Genomic DNA, 25,579 nt, shown 5'->3' with positions numbered 1-25,579 from the left:
AAAAGACAGCCAACCCAGTTATTTTTTACACCGGCGCCTTTAAATAGTCTCTGCTTCTCTTTCTCAGAGAAAAACTAATCACCTGGAACATGTAGAAAGTTTGAACTCCGCTGCCTGTGGGCAGTGGGGAGCCACAGAGAGCTCTAGAGCAGGGCTAGGTTCCCCTTACTGCAGATTCCAAAGGATTACTGAGGATGGAGAGGCGGAACTAGGGGCCGGGGGCATCGCCCTCAGGGGTAAGGGATGCAGGCGCTCCGGTGAATTGGGAAGTTGGTCCCGCATTTCTCCACCTGGGGCCAGCCAGTGGGTGCAGAGCCCGCTCCCTCTTGGCCGGGCCAGGACCCGGATGTGCAACGTGCGGGGCTAGCGGCCGCCAAAGCTGCACTGCACTCACTGGCGGCCGCTGCGCTAGGATAACCTTCTCCTCCCCCACGCCGGGCGTCGGAGAACGCAATGGGCCGCGTGACACCTGGCTGCACTGCGATAGCCCCCCCCCCCCCCCCCCGCCCCCGCTCTCGCCTTTCCTCCCGGACGAGACCCAGCACGCGGCCCCACCAGTACTGGGCTCATACCCCTTTAAGAAGCCAGACGGGGCCAAGGGTGGGCGTGGTAGCCGGGAGCGAAAGGGGGCGACGTCCCGCCGTCCAGATTGGCCCGAGGCCCAGGCGGCGGCCCCGCGCCTGCGCAGTGCGCAACGGAGGGCGCCGTAGAGGCGGGGGGTGCAAAAAGAAGGGCGAGCGGGTGCTAATTGGCTGCGGTGGCGGCCCCGCCCTCTAGTGGCGGGCGGTCACGTGACGCGACGCTGGGGGCTCCCGGCGCGGGGGACGCTGGTGGCCAAGATGGCGGCGGAGCTGGTGGAGGCCAAAGTGAGTGAGCGGCGGCGACGCCGGCCCGGGCGGGCGGCCGAGGGGGCAAGGGCCAGGCGGCGGTCCGAGGTCTGCGACTTCCGCATGGGGCTCCACGGTGCGGACCGCCTGCGGCTCGGCGCCCAGCCCCCTCGTTCGCCCCCCGGCCCTGGGGCTCCGGTTGCGGGCGGGGGGCGGGGAGGCCGGAGGCGGGGGGCGGGGCCCCCAAACCTCACCCTAGTCTTCGCGCGGGGAATCGGCCCTGGGCTTGAGGCAGGGTTCTCCCCGCTTCAGCCTGAGCGCTTAGGGTCCACGTCTCTCTAAACTCGGGCACCGGGTCGCGCCTCCCAGCTTGAGGCACAGTCCCCCCGGACAGCATGAGGGGCTGGGCTGCTCGTCCGCTCCTCGCCCCGAGCCGGGGTCCGTGCTCTTTGGTGTGGGGGAGTGTCTTCGCCTCCCCGCCCCTCAGGGCACGGAGGGTCTCAGCTTCCCGGTCCCACCGGGCAGGCTGCGGTTGGCCACTGCCTGCCCAGAAGGGTCCCCTGACCCTTCTACCACCGCTCCCACCCTCCGGGCTGAGGACTCAGGATCCTCAACTGCCCCCAAACAGAGCCTGTCCTCTTGGGGTCTTTGCCCCAGGGTGGAGTTTGGGGCCCCTATTGGGCTCTCGAGTGGATCCCAGAGCCCCGCCCCCTCTTGATGTCCTCCCTCTCACCCCCAAGTGGAGGCGGTGTTCATTGAGCTTGTTCTGCCCCCTGGGATGGAGTCCTGACCCCTGAACTTGGTTCAGAGCCTTCCTAACTACTATCTCTCCATTTTGGGTACCGGGCTCTCTGTTCTTCCTCCATCTTTCCCCTTAGGATAGCATCTGTGAGGCTTTGGACTCTGCGCCTGGGGTCTCTAAACCTCACAGACGCAGTATCAGACCCTAATCTTGGATGCTTCCCTATATTCTACTCCCCAATGAGTCTACTCAGATCGTACCACTCTCCCCACACAGTCCCAGAACCACTGCTTTAGGTCCCTTTATGCACCCAGCTCTGGTTTCTGAACTCCCCTCCTCTTCTGCTGGTCTGTTATGTTGTCCTTGGAGGTCCTTGTTGGTTTCAGGATAGGCCTCGTTCTGTAGGCTAGCTCCCTGGTGCCTCTCCTGCACTCTAGTTTGGGGCCCAGATTCCACATCCCATAGATACCATCCCCTCTCCTAGCTTGGGACCCCTTTAAATCCTCTTAGGACTAAACTGGGAGCACCCCCACCCAAGGAATATACCTTCCCCAGGTGCCTCTCCGAGGACAGGCTCCAGAACCCTTGCCTCAACTAGATTATGAGTCTCCCCTTCTTCCCTGAGAAGTTAAGGAACATGATACCAGGGAAGTTCTTCACTGGACAGAAGCACTGCCTCTTGCCCCCTTCTGGTCTCCCCTCCCCGACATCTTGACCTGTAAATGTTTTCTGTCACTCATCCCTCTCCTTACATCTCCCCTTCACTTCCCCCTGGGATCTGAAATGCAGCCCTCTAGGTTCTGTGATTATAGGGTTTTACCCTCCCTTCACCCAGAGCACCCTACTCCCTTCCCCCATACCTACACCACACACACTTCTGCACTTCTCCAGGGTTTGGAGAAATTGAAACTTGTTCTAGAGTAGAGAGGTCTGAACTCTGCAAGCTCAAGGTGGCAGCCTGCAGGCCTGATGTCCCTGGAGCCCTGAAATTTAATCTCCTCCAGGGGCCATTAGTGTGACTCTGGACCCCCACCCTCCCAGACAGAGGGTAGGGTCTGAAGTCTTTTTTATTCCATCCAGAGCCTTGAAATATGATCCAATGAACTCTATTTGACCCTCCGGTGGCTGGCCCCCCCCCCCCAACCCAGTTAAATTAAGTGGACCCTTTTTCAAGTTCTCTAAAACACTAGCCTCCATTCAAGGGGGCTTGAGACTGCAGCACCACTTGCTCTATCCTAAGGAGCTTTCTTTCTCCCTCAGTCTCTTGTGGTCATTGAGAAGTGCCTTCCATGTAATGGAAATGTCCCCCCTTTTAGGCGCTTTCCTAACCTCTCAAGAGCTGGAGATTTTGTCTTTTGGGGTGCAAAGTAGGCTGGTTCAAGGGAATACTGGACATCTGAGACTTAACCCAAGGCCCCTGATAGGTTTTGGGGAGGAGGAGTCGGCCTGTGAACTCCCTGGGATACCTTGTAGCAGTTTGTACCCATCTCCTATTTCCTGGTGAAAGGGGCTTTAACTTTCCTCCCATGCTCAATAAGCTGGAAAGGGGTTAAGTTAAGCTCAGTTACTCTATCTAGGCTGATGTTTCTCTACACAGCTAGTGCAACTCTGGAAGCGCTTGTGGCCTGGTGCTGTTTATAAACACAGATCTGAGGGGCAGGCAGAGGCAGGATGAAGCCTCAGCAGGAGGTGATATGTCAAGCCCTTGGGGCTTCCTTCTGAATGCTTGTGCCCCTCTCCCAACCCTCCCTCCCACCCACCCCCACCCCCAGTGTCAAGGGCAGGCTCCTCCCTGGTGGCAGCTGCTTAGAAATCAGAGTGACAGCTTGAGGGGTGTGTCCCTGGATGCTGGTGCAGGAGCTCCAGATGTCTAACCTGGTGGAGGAGGGTATGCCCTGGGGCGGGGAGGGGGTCTCCCAGGGGTAGGATGGCGTCAGGAGATGTGTTGTGGTTGGATTCAAAGGCCAAGCCCACCTGCCTGTGGCTCCATGGGAGGCCATCAGCTTGCACATGGCAGCGCCTCTCCCCTCACTGGCCTTGGACCTCTTCCAGAAGAAACAAATCTGTGAGCCTTTTTTCTCTGATCAAGGTAGGAAGTCAGGCTGAGAGAGGTGAAGCCTCTTTGTTTCAAAGCATTCTGGACTCTCTGAGGACCAGCGGACTGCTTAGGTACTTAGGTAGAGGGTGTGCTGTTGAGTGAAGGCCCTTCCAGGCCCCCAGGCAGCTGGGTGTGAGTGGAAGGTCCAAATGCCAGTCCTATCATTGCCACACAGGGAGGCATTGGGCCAACCACTTCCCTCTGGGAGCCTCAGTTTTCTCACCTATATAATGTTCAAAGCCCTTGTTAGATGAGTGACTGAGAACTCCCCTGTGGTAGCTGGCATATGATAGACACTCCACAGCTATAGTGCAGGAGCAGGAGGAAGACACTGCAGCAGAAAAAGGCTTGAGGTTTTGCAGGCAGGACTGGACAGCCCCCTCTGCTATCAGCGTGAGCCTGGTGTTGTACCGATAGAAGGAATCTTAGCTCTTGTGCTGACAAATGAGGAGCCCAAAGTGCAAAGAAGCCTGATGGCAGACCTAGGGTCGTCTGGGAACCTAGTGCAGAATCTGGTTCTGAACCCAGGGCTCCTGAGTCAGACTCCATGCCTCCCCCTTAAATAGCCAAGAAAAGGGAAACATCAGTGTCTCCTGGCATTGAGGCTGCTACGTAAACCCTGGCAGGGTTCCCACCCACCTCCAACAATAACACTTTCTCGGGTTTAGTTTAAGCGATTTATTGGTTTCTTTGGGTGCTATCCTGCCCCATGCTCGCCAGCTTTTCATATCCACTCTTGTCACTTGTACTGTGTTGTTGTTTTTCCGTTCCCCCTGGAAGTGTCTTTTTCCCACCACATTTCATTCAGGCCAGCTTCAGGGCTCAGCATGAGTGATCTGAAACTCTGCTGGCCCATCTTCTTGGTACACTTTGCTTATGAAGCTATTGGGGAACTCTTATTCCCCTTGGTGTCCCAGAGTCTCACAGAGGGAATGTACCTCCAGCTAACCCCAAAGAAAACATTGCGATCAACTGAGCTCTTGTGTTTGGCTTGATTTAGTTGGAGGGACCCTGCTAGACCTCATCACTTTGCCACAGTTCAGTTAACAGCCTCTCCAGCTGCTGGATTCCCAGAGCCTTCTTCTCAGACCCACGGTTCTTTTTTTAAATCCTTACCCCAGGATATTTTTCCATTCATTTTTACAGAGAGTGGAAAAGAGAGGGAAAGGCTGAGAGAAACATCGATGTGAGAGAAACACGGTGATTTGGTTGCCTCCTGCATGCACCCTGACCAGGGCACGGGCAGGGGAGGAGCCTGCAACCGACCAGAATTGAACCTGGGACCCTTTGGTCCACAGGCTGACACTGAGCCAAACCCGCTAGGGCTTGGTTCTTAATCGAGGCTGATCCTGCCCCCAGGGGATATTGGAAGATGTCTGGAGGACATTTGTGATTATCGTGACTGGGATTTGGAGGTGTTCCTAGCATCAAGTGGGTGGGGGCAGGGATGCTGCTTAACACCCCACAATGTCCAGGACAGCCCCCACAGAGGACAGTCCAGCTCACTTGTCTACATTGCCCAGATGGAGAAAGCCTACTGGAATGATCAGCTAAAGTGCTCAGCTGTAGGTCAATGCTGGGACAGTGTAGTAGAGATGAACAACTCCTGGCATCAGAGTCGGGCCTGGGTTTGAATGTTGGCTGTAATGTGGAGCTCACACCAACCTGGGGGTGTTTTAAGAGTCAAAGTTAAGTATATAAGACATGTCCAGCTCAGTTCCTGGCAGGTCATTAGTATTAAGTTGTGGCTATCATCCAGACCAAAGGGAAAACATGTCTGTGGCTGACATTGGTTGCACATTCATTCTGCTTTGCATGAGTTACCTCATCAGGTCCTTCCCACATCCCAATGAAGTGGATCCTGCCATCCTCCCCAATGAAGAGACTGAGGGTCAGAAAGGCCATCAGTGTGCTCTGTTTTGGGAGTGGCTGAGGCTGTTTATGGGAAAAACAGGATTCCCAGTTCCTGCCCTGGGGATGCTTTTAGGCCTGAAGATGTGAAAAGAGAACCTAAAATAGAAGGCGGGGGTGGGGGCAGTCAGAAGAGCTTTTGCTGTGTTGGCAATGCTGAGGAATGGAGCAGGAGGAGGAGGAGGGCAGCAGGGCTGAGCTGGGAGGGGCATCATGTGCAAGGTGAGCTTCATTGGAAGTGGAATCAAGCCCAGGCCAAGTGGGATTGATACCAAAGCCTCCTCCTGGGCTCCCCTCGCACCAGCCAGAATGAAAGGGGAGGGAGCATGGGATCAGGTGGTAGCTGACAAAGGCTTCATTTTGTTATCCCCCCACTCGGCTCAGGCAGTTCAGGGAAGCCCCTATGCCCAATTGGTGGCCCCTGACTCTGGCAGCCTTTCCCTCTGAGCATATGTGTCTGTGGTTGCTCTTCCCAGAACATGGTGATGAGTTTTCGAGTCTCCGATCTTCAGATGCTCCTGGGTTTCGTCGGCCGGAGTAAGAGTGGACTTAAGCACGAACTTGTCACCCGGGCCCTCCAGCTGGTCCAGTTTGACTGTAGCCCTGAGCTGTTCAAGAAGATCAAGGAGCTCTACGAGACGCGCTACGCCAAGAAGAGCTCAGAACCCATCTCCCAACCCCACCGGCCCCTGGATCCCTTGACCATGCACTCGACCTATGAACGGGCCAGCACTGTGCCCAGGACTCCACTCACAGGCCCCAACATTGACTACCCTGTGCTCTATGGGAAGTACTTAAATGGACTCGGACGGTTGCCTGCCAAGACTCTCAAGCCAGAAGTGCGCCTGGTGAAGCTGCCCTTCTTCAACATGCTAGATGAACTGCTGAAGCCCACTGAACTCGGTGAGTCCATGTCCTTTGGGGTCCTGCCTTCCAAGTTCTGGTGCCTGTGGCCATGGAATATTTTCTGAGAAGCAGCAAAGTCGGGCGGCAAAAGTCCTGTGGGTCTTTAGATTAGTAACCTAGTGCCATCGAACAATATATCCCAAATACCAGCAGCTTAAAACAATTGAGAGTCCCAGTTTCCAAGGGTTAGAACTCTGGAACGGTCTATCTGGGTGGTTCTGACTCAGAGTCCCTCGTAAGATCGAAGTCAAGGTGTTGGCCAGGGCTAGGGATGGTTGTCAGCCTGGTGTCAGACGGCCTCTTGTTAACACTCAGATTTTCCGAGTGTTCTCAGAGACCCCGCCTATTATCTCTTACATATCAAACCGCCCCCCCCCCCCCCGCGCCTCCATTTATTCATTCACTCACTCACTCACACAGTGTATACACCAGCTGAGTGGGAGCCCCTACATGTGCGCGCGCGCACACACACACACACACACACACACACACATACCGTTGAACCTCCACATCTTAGCTCAGCCCCTGCTACATGCCAGGCATAGGCCCTGGTCCTGAGTTGGTCCCTGGGTGCTGTGGCAGAGGTCACAGTCGCTTCACTGGCTACTTGGCTCACTCCCTTTCATCCTGCTGACCCAGCATCCTCTCTTGCTCAGCCAGGGGGGCCCCTCTTTGCATGCAGACTTCAGCTTCAGTCCTGTGTCAGCCTGCCCCCTCTGTCCGGCCTTAGGTGTGGGGGAGGGGTGGGGGTGCAGCTGCCTTTCTCTTCTTTCTTACAGACCTTGGGCTTTGTGAATTTGAGCCAGAGGGGCTGTGGTTCTAGGTGAGGCTGCAGGAGGTAGAGGAAGGAGTTCTGATGGTTTCGGCCTTGGAGTCTGAGGCCGTCCTCTGCTTTCTCTCTGACACGAGATGTTTCTCGCCAGCCCCCAGGTGGGGAGCAGGTTGGCCCGGCAGCACCTGTCACAGGGTTGATGTGGCAGTGCTGGAGTCCTCCAGGAAGACTCCCCCTTTATCTGCTCCCTCAACCTCTCTAGATGCTGGAACCCATCCCCACCACACCACTGGTTTCTCTGCGAGGTTTTGGGGTTCTCAGGACTGGCTGGCTAGCTAATCCTGAAGGTTGAGCTGACATTTTCAGATTCTAGAATCATCTTTGAAATGGGGAGGCTGGGTTTTCACCGGGAAGCTCAAGGCAAACCTGGCGCTGGGTGGGGAATGAAGCTTGAGGTGACTTTGAACTTGGGGTGGCTGGCAGGCTCTCATCCCCTGCCTGGACCATGGGCTTCCTTCCTGTACTGCAAGCCTGCAGCCACTCCCACCCCATAGTGCATTGCTTTACTCTGTGCCCCCAGGGACCCTGGTCACCTGATCTCCGGGAGAGTCTGCTCCCCTGACTACACCAGGAATTATTCTACTGGTGGCTCAGAACAAAGAGGCTGACCCCGCCCTGCCTCTGCTCCCACCCACTCCCTGCCCCTGTCCCAGGGTGTACCCCTTCACTGGGAGTCCCCCCCTTTTTTAAAAAAAAAACAAAACACAAAAAAAACACTTGGCTGCCTGGGTTCCTAGGGAGAGGCCTCACTGAGCATAGGCCCTAACCCTGTAGCAGTCTGGTCCCCTCTATTCCCAGACCAGCAGTTGTCCGCCCATCTTACACCCTGGGTACCTCCCCATATGAATTCTGGCACATTGGCCTTGCTCAAGATCTGCTTTAGGAGGCTGTGCTCGGCCAGCTTCCCTTTACCCTTTGCATGACCTGTCAACCATAACAAGGCTGGCTTCTAGATGGAACCCGTACTGGAACAGTAGACATAAGTCACACAGGCTGTGTTCGGGGGAGCGGGAGGGGAAGAATAGAGCCACAGACTCAGAAGTGAAGGACCTTAGGACACAGATGATATCCTCTGGTTGGGCAGGACCTGGCCCAAGGTCACACAGCATTGCTAGGAAGGGGCTCCAGGGCTGTACTCAGCCCTCATCTTGATTCTCATCCTTCTCCACACCATCAGTGCTTGCACCCCTGCAGGGAAGCAACTGTTCTGAACCACATAAAGGTTCTGGATCCCAGGCCTCCTCTCTGCACGTAGGGCCCATCTGTCTTTCCCTTCCCAGCCGGGATAGGCCAGTAGCCAGGCGCTCCCAGGGCAGGGGCACTTGCTTCTAAATTGCAACAGAGTTCAGAGGGGTCAGGAATATGATCCTGGGTCATGCTACTTTAACTTGGGGCTCACTGGGTACCTTACAGCCTGAGGGTTCCCCCAGCCCAGCCACTTAGGGTGTCAGCCAGAATCTGACAAGGAAGGCCCAGATCTCCCTGTCAGGATTGGGTGGGGGGAGGGAGGCCATTATGAGACTTGCGGGCGGAAAGAAGGAAACAACCTGGCGCAGTGCTGCTCTGAGGCTCCCAGCGTCCTGTGGCCAGCTCCTCACAGTGTGGGACATTCCGCCTGCCCCCACTGCCACCCCGAGTGCTGATAACTCCAGATGCCCCCAGTTCTCCACATGCCCCCTAGAGGTGGTCAGCACCCAGGTGGTTGAGAGCTGTTGGTCTGGTGCCTGCCCCATTGTTCATTCAGCCTGAGCTCTTTGGCTGGCATTGCCTAAGCAACAAGAAGGTGGTGGGGTCCCTGGCCTGGCACATTTTGCCAGGAAGTTGCACTAGAGGTGATTATAAACAGTGCCGTGTTAGGAATGGCCTGATTGTGGAATACATGGTCTATCAGTACCAGGAGCTCCTTACTATGATTTGTGGGGAGGTGGCATTCCTGTCCAGACCTGAGGTGTGAGGAGCATAAACTGGACAAAAGAGGGAGCGGGAAAGTGTGTTCCAGCCAGAGGCCCAGTGGTGAGAGAGCTTGTAAATGAAGGCCATTGTGATCAGAGCATGGTGTGGCATAGGAGGAGGAAGGGAGAACAAAGGCCAAAAAACATGAGACGGTGGGCCAGGGGGAAGCGTGGGGATTTTCCCAATGGCTTTGGAGTTGCTGAAGGTCCCATGAGCTTTTCCAGGTCTTGTTTTCTTGAGTTCTTTCTGAGGCAGGTATGATCTCTGAGGTGCAGTGGCCTGCCTGCCGTCCCATAGCCAGTGTGGTACATACCTAGCCCATTCCGTGAAGCCTGGACAGTCCTATGGCATTCCAGGTCCCAGGCTGCAAGCAGACAGGCTTGTGAGATGGAAGACCAGTCCCATCAATGGACTTCTTCAAATCTCCTTTTTTTTTTTCATTTAAACTTGGTAAAATTACGTGTTCATTATAGAAACATGGGGTAGTAGTAGAGAAACGAGCTGTGGCTGTGCTCCCTGGAGCATCCCTACTGGCCGTGTGGGCTTGCCGCCTTCTTTTCTCCATGGTGCAATCCTATGAAGATGTGGCTGTACCCTGTCTGTTGTCTTGTCATCCTCCTCCCACCCCACCCCAGTATATTGTGAGCATCAGGTCCTTAAATATTCTTTGCTGGTGCAGTTTTCGAGGCTGCCTGGTAGCCTGGGGTGGAGATGGATGTGTGGGCCCTCTTGGTTTATCATTATCTCGGGTCTAGCCCAGGGGCTGGTTCTCAGAATTCCCATTCCCTGGCGGACTCAGAGCAAGGGGTTCCCTCCCTCTAGTCCCTGGGAGGTGCAGAGGCATGTGGTTGTAAGCAGGGGCTGGGAGGGGCATATATCCACAGCTACCCAGTTTCCAGCAGTGTGGAGGACAACTGAAGTACTTTTTGGTTCAATTGGTGCCCATGATGATCCAAAGACACCTGGACACTGTGTTGATTCTTAAGAGGTAAAGATTTTGGCCCTAACCGGTTTGGCTCAGTGGATAGAGCGTCAGCCTTCGGACTGAAGGGTCCCAGGTTCGATTCCGGTCAAGGGCGTGTACCTTGGTTGCGGGCACATCCCCAATAAGGAGTGTGCAGGAGGCAGCTGATCGATGTTTCTCTCTCATCGATGTTTCTAACTCTCTATCCCTCTCCCTTCCACTCTGTAAAATGTCAATAAAATATATATTAAAAAAAAAAAGAGGTAAAGATTTTGGAGAAAAATGGAGCAGGGAAGGAGGTGGGAGTGCCAGAATTGCAAGGGTGGTGGTGTAGGTTTGTTTTTTTTATTAATCTTCAGCTGAGGATATTTTTTCCATTGATTTTTAGAGACAGTGAAAGGGAGGGAGGGGGGAGAGAAAGAGAGACTTTGATGTGAGAGAGACACATCAATTGGTTGCCTCAGGCACACACCCCATCAGACCTGGGGATCGAACCTGCAACCCAGATACGTGCACTTGGTCAGAAATTAGACCTGCAACCCTTTGGTGCACAGGCTGACACTCTAATCACTGAGAACACCAGCCAGGACGGGTGGGACAGTATTTATATTTTTTGGTACAGTTTTGTTTTTTTAAAAATATTTTATTGATTTTTTACAGAGAGGAAGAGAGAGGGATAGAGCTGCTTCCTGCACACCTCCTACGGGGGATGTGCCTGCAACCAAGGTACATGCCCTTGATCGGAATCGAACCTGGGACCCTTCAGTCCGCAGGCTGACACTCTATCCACCGAGCCAAACCAGTTAGGGCTTGGTGCAGTTTTTAAATAAAGGTGCTTGGGGAAGTCTTTCTTCCCAGTGCATTTTCACAAATTTAAAAGATACCAGGGAGGTGGAGATCATTGAGGGAGGAATGATCTAGCTAGAAGAGGGGGTGGTACATGCAAAGACCTCAAGGGGGGATGTATTTGACAGGTAGGGAGCATAGGAGGAAGCCAGGGTAGCTGCTGTGGAATTATGGCTACAGAGCTGGACAGATCATCCCCGAGGCCATATGCAGCAGACGGTGAGCCCTGGGAGCCTGGATACCAGCAAGTGGTATTTGTACTGATCAGAACAGGCAGTGGTGGTGGTGGGGAGAGGAGAGCACTGAGTGCCAATAGGACTGGCTGAGGAGTTGATGGGGGAGGGGATGTGACAAGAGTCATGGATGATGTCCATATCTCAGCCCTGAACAGCTGAAGGTGGAACTGGTGAAGGCCTGGTTTGGGGGAATCCCCAGCCCCCTTCTGATAGTGGTGTAAAGTATGCCTTGTCCCAGCTGAGGTGGCAGCTCACCTCCCGCCAGCCACCTGGCTTCCTAGGGGAGCAGTCAGCCACCCCAGGCCAATGACACAGCAGAAAATTAGATTCAGAGTCCTCACAGCAGCCTCACCTAGAAATAGGAGCCATTCCAGGAAAGGGGCCCTGGGTTCTGGTCCTTCCACCACCAGCTTGCCCACCTTTCTTAAATAATGTTTTAAAGAGAGAGGAAGGAAGAGGGATAGAGAGATAGAAACATTGATTGGCTGCCTCCCGCACGACCCCTACTGGGGATCGAGCCCGCAACCCGGGCATGTACCCTGATAGGAATCGAACTAGAGAACTCTTGGCTCTTGGTTCCCGGGTTGACGTTAAACCTCTGAGCCACACTGGCCAGGCTTGCCCACCTTTCTTACACTGTTGCTGCTGGCAGAGCTCCCTGGCCAGTGAGGGTGTGGCTCCCAAGAAGCCTCTGGGGTCCCTTTCCCTTTCTCCCTGGGGGGGGTCACTGTGAGGTGGGGTGGTATGTTCTCCCTGGGGGTCACTGTGAAGTGGGGTGGTATCTTTGACCTCCACCCCGTCTTGACAGCCCAGATAATGTGAAGCCTCCACAAATGCCCCTGGGCTCTTTGGGCAGGCCTGACTGAAGTATCTGCAGGTGGCCTGCCAGTGTCCCCATAACCAATTAGGTGACCCTCCTCAGGACCCCAACCAGGACTCTGAAGGGACCAGCAGGGCCCTCAACAAACAAGCATGAATGGGCAAGTAGTGTGGCAATTGCAGCAGCCACCTCTGTACACCACACCAGCTATAGACTTGGCTGTGCACTCCGAGAGGTGAATCCTATGCATGGAGGGCGCCTAGACTTGGACCAGGATAGGGGTACGTGGCCCCTCACAGATCTGGAGTATAAACTCAGGCAGTCTGGCTTCTAAGCTGGAGCTGGTTTTAAGTTTGAATCACATTTGCTTAAATAGATTACCTGTTGTGGTTTGGAATTCAGAAGGTTCTAAGACAAGGGTTGGCCAATTAGGGTGGGGGCCAACCTCACTGGCTGCCTGTTTTCCTAAACCAGTTCTCTTGGTGCACGGCCACACCCATGTGAACACGTACTGTCTCTGGCAGCTTCCATGGGACAAGGCAGAGTGAGGACATCAAGGCAGAGACCTTGTGGCTCAAAAAAGCCAAAAATATTTATACTCCAGCTCTTTATAGAACAGTCTGCCCACTCCTGTTCTAAAGGATTTGCAGTATAAATTTTAAAAGCTCCCTCCTACCTCCCCCAGTCCTCTGAGGCTGTGATTGTGGCCAGTTCTCACACCCCCTCCCCCAGAGACATCTCTTGCACAAATAAGCCAATGTGCACTTGCACAGACCCCCTCCCTCCATTTGGTTGCACAAGTAGCAGCATGATAAACAGGGCTCTGCATCTGCTACTTTCAGGTGACCAAACACCTTGTAGATTACTCCTTATTAGAACACAAAGAGCATCTTGAGCCTTTGTTACCTGTTTTCCCAGTTGCATAGTATTCCTTTGTATGAGACCTCCTGTAGCATGTCTTAACCAGACCCGGTGGGCCGGCAATCAGGTGGTTAACAGTTTTCTGCTGATAGAAACCATTCTGAGTAATGTATGACTGTGAGCGTTTCTCCTGTATGTGTGAGTGTGTCTGTGCTGATGGGCACGTGCTAACCAAATGTGCCAGAACAGCTGTTTGAGGTGGGGACAGAGTTGTTGCTGGTGTCTTACAGACCTGAAGAGAGCAGCCTGGCTCAAGGGTACGTGGCCTGTCTGTGCTGCATCCTCCCAGTAGCAGTTCTCTGCTACTCTCCCCTGGAGTAGCAGTTAACAGTTTTCCTGAATAGACACCTGAACTCCACAGGGATGATAAGGCTATTGCTCTGAGAGTGACCCTTGGTGGGGGGCATGGGGTGGGTGAGTGTTAAACATTCCCTGGACCATAGGCTGAGGTTTGGCCCCAAGAAAGAGTAGGTTCCCTCTCACCCTCATCCCTGCCTAGTAGGATTCAGTCTCCCATTTCCTGCTTCCCGGCCTGAAGAGGGCCAAGCAATAGAAATGACCGTGCTCATGGTGGGCACCCTTGCCGGGGACCACACATGACCCTGATCCCATGTTTGTGTTTAGTTCCACAGAATAACGAGAAGCTTCAAGAGAGCCCATGCATCTTTGCGTTGACGCCCAGACAGGTGGAGCTGATAAGGAACTCCAGGTGCTCCGGGCCCCACCCTCTGCTGACCTCCATGGCTAGATGGTGGGTGGGTGTGGTCTCAGGTGGCCTAGGAGAGCTTTCAGCCAGATATGATGCAGAACCTGCATTCTCACCCCCATTCCAATCAGGGTCTGTGTGCACAATCAGCAGCCCCAAGGGGTGGGCCAGTGTCTCCCTTTAACACGGTCTGTCCCCCTTAGCATTGTTGACATCAGGGCCAGGTCATTCTCTGAGGGAGGCCATCCTGGGCACTGTAGGGTGTTGAGCAGTATCCCTGGCCTCCACCCTCTCGGTGCCAGGAGCACCCCTAGTCATCATGACCACAGTCTCAGACATAGCCAGTGTCCCCTGGGGCAGAGTCGCCCAGGTAAGGATACGGGGCTGTCCCCAGGTCTCCGACCCTGCTCTCTGAGACTCCATCTCCAGCTGAGACAGCAATCACCACTGGAGCAGCCGCTTGTTGGGGCACTCAGCACATGCTAGGCCCGCATCTACCAACCTACTTAATATCCACACCAGCCCCCCATTGTCCAGAGAGGGGAAGTCATTGCCCCAAGTCACCAGTGAGTAAATGGCAGGAGAGAACATTCTAGGTGGTATCTATTGGTCTTTGATTCCAAGGGAGATAGTGGGTTAGGCTGCCTGGCTTGCCCAGGAGAGGCCAGTGGTCACCCGGCTGAAGGGTTGGCATGGTGTACTAGGTGCACTCCCACCTCACTGACCCCTCCTTTCCTCTCCTTCCCTGTGGTTTCCTTGGGGCACAGAGAACTACAGCCTGGGGTCAAGGCCGTGCAGGTCGTCCTAAGGTAAGCCCAGGTGTGCCAGCTCCCCAAGGGACCCTTGGCTATTTCCGCCTTGGGTGGCTACAGCCCTGCCGTGTCCCACCCCAAGTGCATTGAAGCTAGGTCCCCCTTCCTCACGACAGCCCTTCTGAGGCTCCCAGCTAGAGGTGGAGCCTGTTCCTCCCGTCTTCCTACTGGCTGTCCTTGGCTGTGGACATAACACTATCCATCCCCTACTCAGGCCAGACGGGCCCTGAGATCCCCTTGTGCAGCCCAGAATTGTGATCTATGCATCAGGCTAGACGCAGCCCGGCCTGTCATCCTTGCCTCTCCCAAGGGCCCTTCCCCTGCCCTCAGCCCCATGGTACCCACTGTCATTGCAGAATCTGTTACTCAGACACCAGCAGCCCTCAGGAGGACCAGTACCCACCCAACATTGCTGTGAAGGTCAACCACAGCTACTGCTCAGTCCCGGTGAGCAGGATCCATGGGCAGCCCCCGATCTGTTGTTGGGATGGCGAGCATGGAGGGGAGGGGAGGGACACAGACCATCTACAGTGGCTGAGCCTCCATCTGTTGCCAGGGCTACTACCCCTCGAATAAGCCTGGAGTGGAGCCCAAAAGGCCCTGCCGCCCCATCAACCTCACTCACCTCATGTACCTGTCCTCAGCCACCAACCGCATCACCGTCACCTGGGGAAACTATGGCAAGGTGAGTGGGGTGGGTGCTGCCCACTTGCTCGCCCCATCAGCCCTGCCACCCCTGTCCCACCTCTGCTCACCCTGCCTGGCCCCACCCAGCCCTAACATCCTTCCCCTCTCTATCCTCAGAGTTACTCGGTGGCCTTATATTTGGTGCGGCAACTGACCTCCTCAGAGCTGCTGCAGAGGTTGAAAACCATCGGGGTCAAGCATCCGGAGCTGTGCAAGGCACTGGGTGAGCACTGCAGTGCCTTCCCCTAGGTGACTGAGTGTGGTTTTGGCTCTATTACTGCTTACCCTCCCTTTGCTGGACGTGAGGAGCAAAGGGAGGGTTCCAGGGTCCATTCAACACCCTCGGGGTCAGGAAACTCGGAAGGTCTCTAGAGGATGCTGGACTGTCAGTGCAGAGGCCGGAGGCAAGGACAGGCGAGGTGTACTCATAGACTCGAGTGAGCCAGAGGGTCTGGGTGCGCTGAGCATGTGGGGCTTGTATGGAGCCTTGCAGGGGTGTGGAGGAGAGGAAGACCTCAGGTGATGGGGTCTGGCCTGATGGCTGCAGTGCAGGGAATGGGGTGGGTGGGGCCAGGAGCACGGAGAGGGGAAGTAGAAGCTGGATTCATGGTTGAAGGTGCATAGGGAAGACCCATGTCTGATTAGAAATGGTAAGACTGTTTTTTTGGTTTTTTTCTTTGTACTTCTAATAATAAAAAAATGTGTGTGTGTGGGTCACAGCATTTAAAAAACCAACAAAACATGCCATCAAAAGTGATAGACAAAACCTAGAACTGGTTCTGTCTCTTCCTGTGTCCCTGCACCTGGGGCTGCCCAGCCCACAGCTGTGCTCAGGAATTCCTCCACTTGGAAGCTGTGTGGTCAAATCACTGGCTCTTTCTGATCTCTGAGATGACTTCTGATGCCATCTGACGAGTGGAGTCACTGAGGTGCAGAGTGGCCGAGTTAAGGCCCTATGACCCCGGGGCCTCAATCTATGTACCCCACCCTGCTGCCTCCCCCTTCCCTCAGAGGGTCCTTTCTTCAACCCCCAGTCCCACCTCCCTCTCTCCCTGTGGAGACAGTGGCCAATTTGACCAGAGTGCCTGTTGGCCAGGGGCAGGGTTCAACATGGGGACTGGCCAGGGCTCATCCAGGCACCGGCAGCCCACAGGATGGAAGGGGGGCAAATAGAGGCCTGGCTTGAGTCCTCAGTGAGGAGTCAGGGCCTTGTAGAACTGTGGGCTGGAGGAGTAACAGCCTGGGCCTGGTAGGATGGACTGTTAGGTTTTTGCTGAAGGAAGCCCCGGCTTAATTTCCACAGCCAGCCCCAAGGTAGGCATCATCACCAGTAGAACTTCTAGTGACAACTGGGAAGTCCTGTTTTTTGTCTCACTTGAACCCTGCCTGATGCACATGCTTTCTCTCTGTCAGGGGAAAAGTGAGACCTTGCTTCAAAACCCAGTGCAGCCCTGCTGGGTAGCTCAGTTTAATTAAAGTTAGAGTGTCCCAATATGCCAAGGTTTAAGGTTCAATCTCTGGTCAGGGCACATAAAAAAGCAATCAAATGCATAAATAAATGGGACAACAAATCTGTTTTTTTTTCTTTCTGTCTATCTCTCCCTCTTCCCTCTTTTCCTCTACTTCTCTCTCTTCCCCACCTCTCTAAAATCAATTTAAAAAGGGGGGGGGGGTGGTCATGGTGATGGAAAAATAATAAAATCTTTTTTTTAAACAAATTTTTTGTTTGTTTTTTAAATATGTTTTATTGATTTTTTACAGAGAGGAAGAGAGAGGGATAGAGTTAGAAACATCGATGAGAGAGAGACATCAGTCAGCTGCTTCCTGCACACCCCCTACTGGGGATGTGCCCGAAACCAAGGTACATGCCCTTGACCGGAATCGAACCTGGGACCTTTCAGTCCGCAGGCCGACGCTCTATCCACTGAGCCAAACCGGTTTTGGCTCTTTTCTTTTTTTTTACGTCAGTGATACTGCATCCATTCTTAGCTTCCCAGGGTCATTTGATGAGCCAAGGCCTCTGGAGCCACCATCAGTACTTGTTAGGCAGAGAAGGGAACCATGAGATGGAAATTTATACTGAGGTGTGACTGGCTGTGAGGGAAAAGGAGGCCTCCTGGAGACTGCAGCCTGTTGGGCGCAGTTCTGGCTTCAAGCAGGGTGGCATCCATTCTGCAAGACCCAGAGTTGGTTTGACCTGAGACATCTGGGGATAAAGTTTAACTTCCTGGCTTTGAAAGCAGAACATGCAGCCCTGGCTGGTTTGGCTCAGTGGATAGAGCGTCAGACTACGGACTGAAGGGTCCCAGGTTCAATTCCAGTCAGGGGCACATGCTCAGGTTGTGGGCTCGATCCCCAGTTGGGGGCGTGCAGAAGGCAGCCAATTAATGATTCTCATCATTGATGTTTCTCTCTCTCCATCTACCTTCCTCTCTGAAATCAATAAAAATATATTCTTTTAAAAAAAGGAAAGAAAGCAGAACATGCAGGAAAAGGAAAGGAGGGAGACTGGTCCCAGGGCTGCACTAGGTGCTTTTCCTTCCAGTCTTTTCTCCAGCACACAGTCGAGGAGGGCTTTGGGTGCTACTATGAGCATGTTTCCACGTTGTGTCTGACTTTTTGGTGCCGTCGCCATCTTTTCCTTTATTAGAGAAGTAACATTTGATTGTGCAAGGGAAGCTGTGCTGGTAGGTTTGCTCCTACCCTTGCAGGGCCCATGGTGAGCACTCCTGGACTGGGACTTCGGTGCTCCCTAGTGAGCACTGTCTCGAAGCAGGGCCCTGCCTCCCCACCAAGGCTTCAGAGATGGTTTTCATCAGAATTAACAAGGCACACCAGGTAGCTCTTTTGGTAGCTGTGTGTTTCCTGGATCTTTCCAGAAAAGTCCTGTTGGTTTGCCTCATGGTGCACCCAAGTTGTCAGAAATAACTGTGGCTGCTGCCCAACTTGCCTCCTGGCCTGGCCCTGCGGGCACCTCTGCCCCTTCCCCACTAACACTGGCTGCCCCCTTCTCCACAGTCAAAGAGAAGCTTCGCCTGGACCCAGACAGTGAGATCGCCACCACCGGCGTGCGGGTCTCCCTCATCTGCCCAGTGAGTCAATATGGTGGTCCCCCTCCCTCCCCTCACCTGTGCATTATCTGGGGGCTGCCTGGTGGCCTGCTCACACCTCCTTCCTCTCCCCGCAGCTGGTGAAGATGCGGCTGTCCGTGCCCTGCCGGGCAGAGACCTGCGCTCACCTGCAGTGCTTCGACGCTGTCTTCTACCTCCAGATGAACGAGAAGAAGCCTACCTGGATGTGTCCGGTGTGCGACAAACCAGCCCCCTACGACCAGCTCATCATAGACGGGTGAGTCACTAAGGCACAGGGGGACTGCACTGCCTGCTGGGCTGCACCTCACCTCTCAAGGGTCTCTGGGGAGTGAGCAGCAGAGCCATGCAACGTGAAGGCCTCTGTGCCTTTTGGCAGCTTTGGAAGTCCCAGGTTACAAACAGAGGCAGGATTTATCTGTGCAGGCAGCAGTAGTGTAGCTTAGGGTTCAGAAGTGGGGCTCTGGACCCAGGAAGTCCACTATTCCCTGCATGACCTTGTGTTCTTGGAAGCTGTTTTTCTGCACATAACACGGGGACCTGAGAAACCCTTACCTCCAGTCTGATGCACAAAGCTGCTTCCTGAAGTTTGTTCAGTACAACCTTAGTCATGCCCTCCATAGAAAGGTGAGAAGGACACACATCTCCACCAAATTCTGGTCACATTCTCCTTGTCCCCTTCCTAGATGATGCTGGTGCGTGGCCAGACTGTCCCTCAGCCTAACAAGCAGGCCGTCCCCACACCGCTTGGGGACAAGGGGCAAAAGGCTGTTCTCCCCAAAAGGGAAACTTTGCTTAGGTCTTGGGTTTCCAGAAACTGAGCCCAGCACCTGACTGAGCAGCTCCTGCCAGGCACTGGCCACGCCCACCCCTATCCCTGAATTCTTATGGAGGCAAGGAGAGGTAGCAGCCTAAATAGAAGTTGGTACTCAGCTCTGGACCCGCCAGCCATTGAAAGCTGAGACTCGAAGCTTGGGGTGTGTACACAATAGGGTTGGGAATGACCTGGGGGTGAATTTGTCCCCTCATTCAAGCACTTATTTCAGGTACTATGTTTAGGGTCTTGCCAAGCCCTCCCTCCCAACTGTCCCGGGAGGTGGACCTTAATGGTCCCCACCTTTCAGATGGGGAGACTGATACTCAGGGGGATAGTCACCTGCCCTGGGACCCTCCAGCTCTTAGGTAGCCAGGCCAGGTTCAGCTAACTCTGAGCCTGGATCCCCTCCCCAGAGGGGCTGAACCACAGCCCTCTGTGCTATCCAACCTCATGGTGGAATGAGGAGGCCCCTGGGGCTGGACATGAGGTCTGGGTCTGAATGGCAGCTCTGTTCCCAGCCTGGCAGCTGTGCAGCCCAGCACCCGCCTTCCCTCCCCCTAACAGGCCTAGAGTGGGTCACTCAGGCTCAGGTGGTGGCAGCTCTGGCAGGGCTGGGGACAGTGGCTCTGCCCCACACAGACCACGATCCCAGCAAGCCCATGGGGCCTCACGTAGCCCAGGAAGCTTGCTGGAGGAAGGGTTTTTGGTTTATGTATGTACTAGAGGCCCGGTGCACGAATTTGTGCACAGGTGGGGTCCCTCGGGATGGCCTGCAGGGATCGAGCCGAAACCCGCAGTCCAACGCCACCTGCAGCTCCTACCTGCCGCTCCCACTCATCCCGGCCCCACTGTGCCTGGCCTGCCTCGCGCCCAATTAGTCCCGATCCAGAGAGGCTCGTGCTGCTGCCGCCGCAGTGCTTGCCATGAGCCCTGCGTCACGTACCCTCCTGAGGGGAATGGCCTGTGGGATTGGGCTGACATCCCCTGAGGGGTCCCAGATTGTGAGAGGACACAGGCCAAGCCAAGGGACCCCACCAGTACACAATTGGGGCCGGGGAGGGACCGCGGGAGGGCTCCAGGGCATGTCCAGCCCATCTTGCTCAGTCCTGATCGGCTGGACCCGAGCAGCAAACTAACCTACTGGTTGGAGCGTCTACCCCCTGGTGGTCAGTGCACATCATAGCAAGCGGTTGAACGGCCTTAGCATATCATTAGCATATTATGCTTTGATTGGTTTTAACAGTCGACCAGTCACCGGATGACCAGACACTTAGCATATTAGGCTTTTATTATATAGGATTCTTTGAGGTTCTGCCATCTGTTCCTCTCTGGCCCTAAGCTGGGTGATCCAGGTGTCCCCAAAAGTACTCTGTCCCAATGAGGACAAATATGTGACACCTTAATCAATAAAGAAATTTAAAAAAAAAAAAAAAAGAATCAACCAATGAATGCATAAATAAGTGGAACAACAATGAACAAAGCAAAAAAAAAAAAAAAAAAAAGTACTCTGTCCCAGACCCTATCTTCAGGGAACTCCCACCTGAGCTGTGGGGACAGAGAGAACTGAGCCAGATCCAGATACTGTTGCTTATGCTCTGCCTAGAGGAGGAAGAGGAACTGTAGAGTGGGGCTTTGGAGGGTGAGTAGGATTTTTCCAGGTAGAGAAGTGCATTGCTTTGTTCACACAAGGGTGACCCTCGGGGTGGGCCTATGAGTGTGGCGATGGAGGGGAGGCCAGAGGGTATGGGTGGGAAGGACCCCATCAGCTCCAGAGTGTGTCCTGGAGCAGGACAGCCTCCCTCCTGTGTGACTGTGACCTAGGTGGTCAAATTCACTTGGAGGCAGGTGCGACTTTGACACTGAACAAATGCTGGTGGCCATGGTGACCCATTGCCCCAGCAGCATATATTTTCTATGCACCAGGCCTGGCCTGGGCATTAGCTGTTCCTCAGGTCCCCCCAGCTGCTGGAGATGATGCGGGAGACTGAGGCTAGGAAGTGTCAGAGAGCAGGGACTAGACTAGAACCCAGGTCTGCTGCCACCTGGTCTTGTGGCCTCAGGGAGTTCACTCCTCCCCAGGTCTTAGGTCCTCCATTTTAAAATGGGCCTGGCTGGCAGTACCTTAGCAGCCAGTCCCCAGGGTCAGAGCACACCTCACTGGTTTTGGTTTGCCACGGGTGTGCTCTGGGAGACACTTGTCTATATGGGACTGACAGACTCTCCAGGGGCCTTTGAGCAGCACATAGCTGCCCTGAGCCTCAGTTTCCTCATATGTAAAAATGGGGGCAGCACAAAATCGGGATGCCAGGGCGGGGGCCACTCGGTTAGGGGACGGGGTAGGCAGGACCCTCCTCTGGCCAGCCTCCCGGGCCTCGTGCACTTAAGGCGTTGGAGGGAGTGCCTGCACTGTGCCATGAGTGGGTGACTGCAAGCCTTCAAGGCAACATGGCAGACCCTCCCAGAGGGCCTAGCTTGTGCAGACCCCATGCAGCGGGGAGACTGGCCCCCTCTCCCTCCAGGACCTCAGATCACTGGGGCCTGGCTGGTGCTTTCATGAAACTTCTTTTGCAAAGAACAAAGTGGCTTAGCGAGCATCCCACCAGAGTCCAGGGGAGCAGGGTATGGCTTAGCTGGCCTAAGAATCAGCTCTCCTGTACCTCCCCTCCGTGCCCAGGCTCCTCTCCAAGATCCTGAGTGAGTGTGAGGATGCCGATGAAATTGAATACCTGGTAGATGGCTCATGGTGTCCGATCCGTGCCGAGAAGGAACGCAGCTGCAGCCCCCAGTGCCCCATCCTCGTACTCGGTGAGTCCCTGGCCTGGCCCCCAACTGCCCCTTCGTTTGCCCCAGTACCTATTCTGGGGGTTTGGCGGTTTCTGAGTTTGACTTGTGTCCTGCTGTGTGACATTTTCATCTAATACACAGCCACCCCAAATGAAGAAAGACAAAGAAAACCAAAAAGGAAAAACAAAACAGGATCCCTGGTTAGATAGTTCAGTTGGTTAGAGTGTCATCCCGATATTGCCGTGGTTGTGAATTCGATCTCTAGTTAGGATACATACAAGAATCAACCAATGGCCCTAGCTGGTTTGGCTCAGTGGATAGAGCGTCGGCCTGGGACTGAAGGGTCCCGGGTTCAATTCCGGTCAAGGGCACATGCCTGGGTTGCAGGCTCGATCTCCAGTAGGGGGCGTGCAGGAGGCAGCCAGTCTAGGATTCTCTCATCATTGATGTTTCTATCTATCTCTCCCTCTCTTTTCCTCTCTGAAATCAATAAAAATATATTTAAAAAGAATCAACCAATGAATGCATAAAAATAAGTGGAACAACAAATTGATGTTTCTCTCTTTCCCTTCCACTCTCTCTCTAAAATCAATACATAAAATATTTTTTAAAAATGGAAAGGAAAAATAAAACAACCACCCCCGTGGAGTGGATCCTATCCCCTCAGAGTGGAATAGACCAGGGCTCAGAACTCTGCATTGCAGGGAGCACACAGTTATTTAGCACCTACTGTGTGCCGGGCCCTGTACAGGGTGCTCCCCAACGTCAGGAGGCCTCTATACGAGGCAGAAATGGCCTCTCAGGATTGCCCCTGCCCCTTGCCACCTCGTTTCCTCATTCGGTGGGTCAGCATTCCTGAGCATCTGTCCCTGTCATCCTCAGGCACCTCAGACACCAATGGGCTCCTATCCAGCCCCAACGTCAACGGTGGCGGCGGCAGCATGCTTGGGGGCTCTGCAGGCGGGGGCGGCACAATGGGCAGCATTGAGAATGGGAAGCTGGGAGCTGACGTGGTGGACCTCACGCTGGACAGTTCCTCATCCTCAGAGGAAGAGGAGGAGGAAGAGGAAGATGAGGAGGACGAGGATGAGGATGGCCCCCGGCCCAAGCGCCGCTGCCCCTTCCAGAAGGGCCTGGTGTCGGCCTGCTGACCGATCATCACCACCAACTGGTCGGACACTCAAATTTTACTGGTGCTCACCACGCAGAGGGGTGCAGGCGGGCCTTGGGGTGCAGAGGGAGGAGTGATTTTTTTTCTTTTTATTGTTGTTCATATGGTTTTCCACCCCTTTCCCTGGATCCTGGCACCTGTACCTCTGGACTCTCCTATTGGAGGATTAAAAAAAAAGTAAAATTACAAAAAAAAGTACAAAAGAGAAAAATGAAAAAACAAACTTAAAAACAAGACGAGCCACCCACACAGCTGTTTCCCCAGCAGGAATCAGAACCCAGAAGAGGGGTGGGCAGGACACTGCATCCTCCCAGATGCCCCACCTCTTTCGATGACCATTCCAGCTGGTACAGAGGGACCTGGGGCTGGCGGGTGGGGGCAACAGGGAGGACTGAGGGGCTCCCTGGCAGCAGCCACGACTTGGACATTCATGTTCCTTTGCTTTTCTTCTCTGTGAACTGTCCTCTTGCCCAGAGACCCTGGAATGGGCCTCTGAGCAGTGAGAGTTTTAGCCAAGAAGCCATGGAGTGGGTTGGGGTGGGGAGGGGGCGATGGGAGCCGTGAGCAGATGGGAGGGGGTGGGCTAGGGAGGGTTAAGCCACAGATGTGTTGTATTTTTTGAAAGTGCAATAACTTGGTATTTTGAAGACCCAGCATGTGGCCAGAACCCCCTTTGAGGTGGGGGCTTCAGGGTGTGGCACCGTGTGGCGTGGGGGGGGGTCTCAGTTTTTTAGCCAGCTACCTCGGTAACTCCAATTCAGGTTAACTTCCCTACGGAACAGTGCAGATGTCCACAGGTGCCACCGCCGGGAAGGTGGCCACCTCTGAGGGGCAGCAGGGACTCTTGCCCCGTCCTCTTAATTTGGGGTGGTTCCTTCCCCTCTTGCTCTTGGGTTTTCCGACGGGTACGAGGCCTGCCCTGCAGCCCCTCTCCCTGGAGCCTCATACTCGTCTTCCAACAGGACTGGGCTGGGGGCCACCCTTTAGCAACCCAGTTAGCCTTGGGGGTGGTCCAGCAACCATGGGGCTTCCATAGCAACCCCAGATGCCTCCAGGGACCTGCAGCTGGGTGCTTGGCCCACCACCCAGCATCCTTGCCCCCTCAGAAGCCACACTTCCCCAGACCACTTCTGCCTGCCCTCCTGTTTTGTTTTTTCTCTTCCCTGTCCCTTCCCCACCAACCCCAGAATAATTTTCCTTTGTATAAACAACTCTACTAGTCAGGAAGCAATATCATTTCAGGTCTAAAGACAAAAAGGACATAAATCTGGTTGAGGGCAAATTCAGTTTTACTGTATAAACTCAGTTGCGCAGTCCAGCCTCTCTCAGTCTGCACTGGCAGCTGAAGGCCGCTGTTTTCTAATATTTGTATTCTAATTTAATTGTTTTTTTAAAAACGCAAATAAAAAGGTCAAGGTGAAGCCACCATGGCATCCGCTTTTCTATGTGTCTGAGGTGTCAGGTGGGGGGCAGGGACCAAGTGACAAAACACCTCCCCATCCAGTTTTTTCTCTCTGCTGCATGATGTTCAGGATTCAGAAGGCACACATTTGGTCAAATGAGGAGGATTTCACTTTGAACTGCCTGGCCCAGGGTCCATCTGCTGGGCCTGGTGAGGCAGTCATTAGGCTCCCAAAAAGATGCTCAGCATCCTGTCACCAGGGAAATGCAAATCACAACCACTAGGAGGGCTAGAATCTAAGATAAAGCGACAGGTGCTGGTGAGGATGAGAAGGAACTGGGACACTCCTGCACTACAGGTGGGAACATAAGATGGTGCAGCTGCTGTGGTAAGTCTGGCAGTTCCAAAAAGCCCAGTCAGTGTGGCTCAGTGGTTGAGCATCAACCCATGAGTCACCTGTTCTATTCTGGTCAGGGCACAGGTCTGGATTGTGGGCTCAATCCCCAGTAGGAGGCGTGCAGGAGGCAGCCCAAGGATGTTTTTCATCAATGTTTCTTTTTTTTTTAAAAAAAAAAGACTTTAGAGAGAGGGAGAGTTAGGAACATCAATGATGAGAGAGAATCATCGATGGGCTGCCTCCTGCATGCCCCCTACTGGGGATCAAGCCCACAACCCCACCATGTACCCTGACCAGGAATCGAACTGTGACCTGATTCAGGCTAAGGCTCAACCACGGAACCACACTGGCTGGGCATCTCAATGTTTCTATCCTCCCTTCCTCTCTCTCTAAAATCAAAAACTTTTTTTTAAAAAACCTGGAGTTACCATCTGACCCAGCAATTCCACTATAGGTATCCGCCCACCCCCACCCCCACCCCCCCTGCCCAAGGGAAATGAAAACCTACCTTCTCATGAAAAGTTGTACATGAATCTTACTAGCAGCTTTACAATAGCCAAAGGTGGGAACAAGCCCAACGCCCATCAACTGAAGAATGGATAAAATGTGGCCCATCCACGCACTGGAATATTCAGCCATGAAAAGGAGTGAAGCACTG

The 25,579-nt window shown here is 54.1% G+C and overlaps 1 protein-coding gene across 2 annotated transcripts; it reads left to right on the top strand.

The window, feature by feature from the left end:
• The first annotated feature begins 775 nt into the window (after window positions 1-775).
• PIAS4 (protein inhibitor of activated STAT 4) lies at window positions 776-23,653 on the top strand. 2 transcript variants are annotated; one of them, XM_008150618.3, is made up of 11 exons: window positions 776-866; window positions 6,055-6,481; window positions 13,681-13,765; window positions 14,530-14,571; window positions 14,931-15,021; window positions 15,131-15,259; window positions 15,379-15,484; window positions 18,280-18,353; window positions 18,449-18,609; window positions 21,842-21,972; window positions 22,834-23,653. In XM_008150618.3, exons 1-11 carry the CDS (start codon window positions 840-842, stop codon window positions 23,100-23,102), a joined length of 1,542 nt encoding a protein of 513 aa, XP_008148840.1. In that variant the 5' UTR covers window positions 776-839; the 3' UTR covers window positions 23,103-23,653. The 2 variants fall into 2 exon arrangements, with proteins under 2 accessions (XP_008148840.1, XP_054573483.1); XM_054717508.1 differs by lacking the exon at window positions 776-866 and adding an exon at window positions 906-963.
• Window positions 23,654-25,579: the final 1,926 nt, after the last annotated feature.

The sequence above is a fragment of the Eptesicus fuscus genome, chromosome 6 (assembly GCF_027574615.1).
Source record: "Eptesicus fuscus isolate TK198812 chromosome 6, DD_ASM_mEF_20220401, whole genome shotgun sequence".
Taxonomy (NCBI): Eukaryota; Metazoa; Chordata; class Mammalia; order Chiroptera; family Vespertilionidae; genus Eptesicus; species Eptesicus fuscus.
The sequence above is the reverse complement of the archived record's forward strand: the minus strand, read 5'-3'. Positions and strand labels throughout refer to the sequence as shown.

Coding starts and splice junctions, on each gene's coding strand:
- PIAS4 (XM_008150618.3), top strand. CDS start 840: ATGGCGGCGGAGCTGGTGGAGGCCAAA. Junction 867..6,054: donor CGGAGCTGGTGGAGGCCAAA/GTGAGTGAGCGG, acceptor TGCTCTTCCCAG/AACATGGTGATGAGTTTTCG. Junction 15,022..15,130: donor ACAGCTACTGCTCAGTCCCG/GTGAGCAGGATC, acceptor ATCTGTTGCCAG/GGCTACTACCCCTCGAATAA.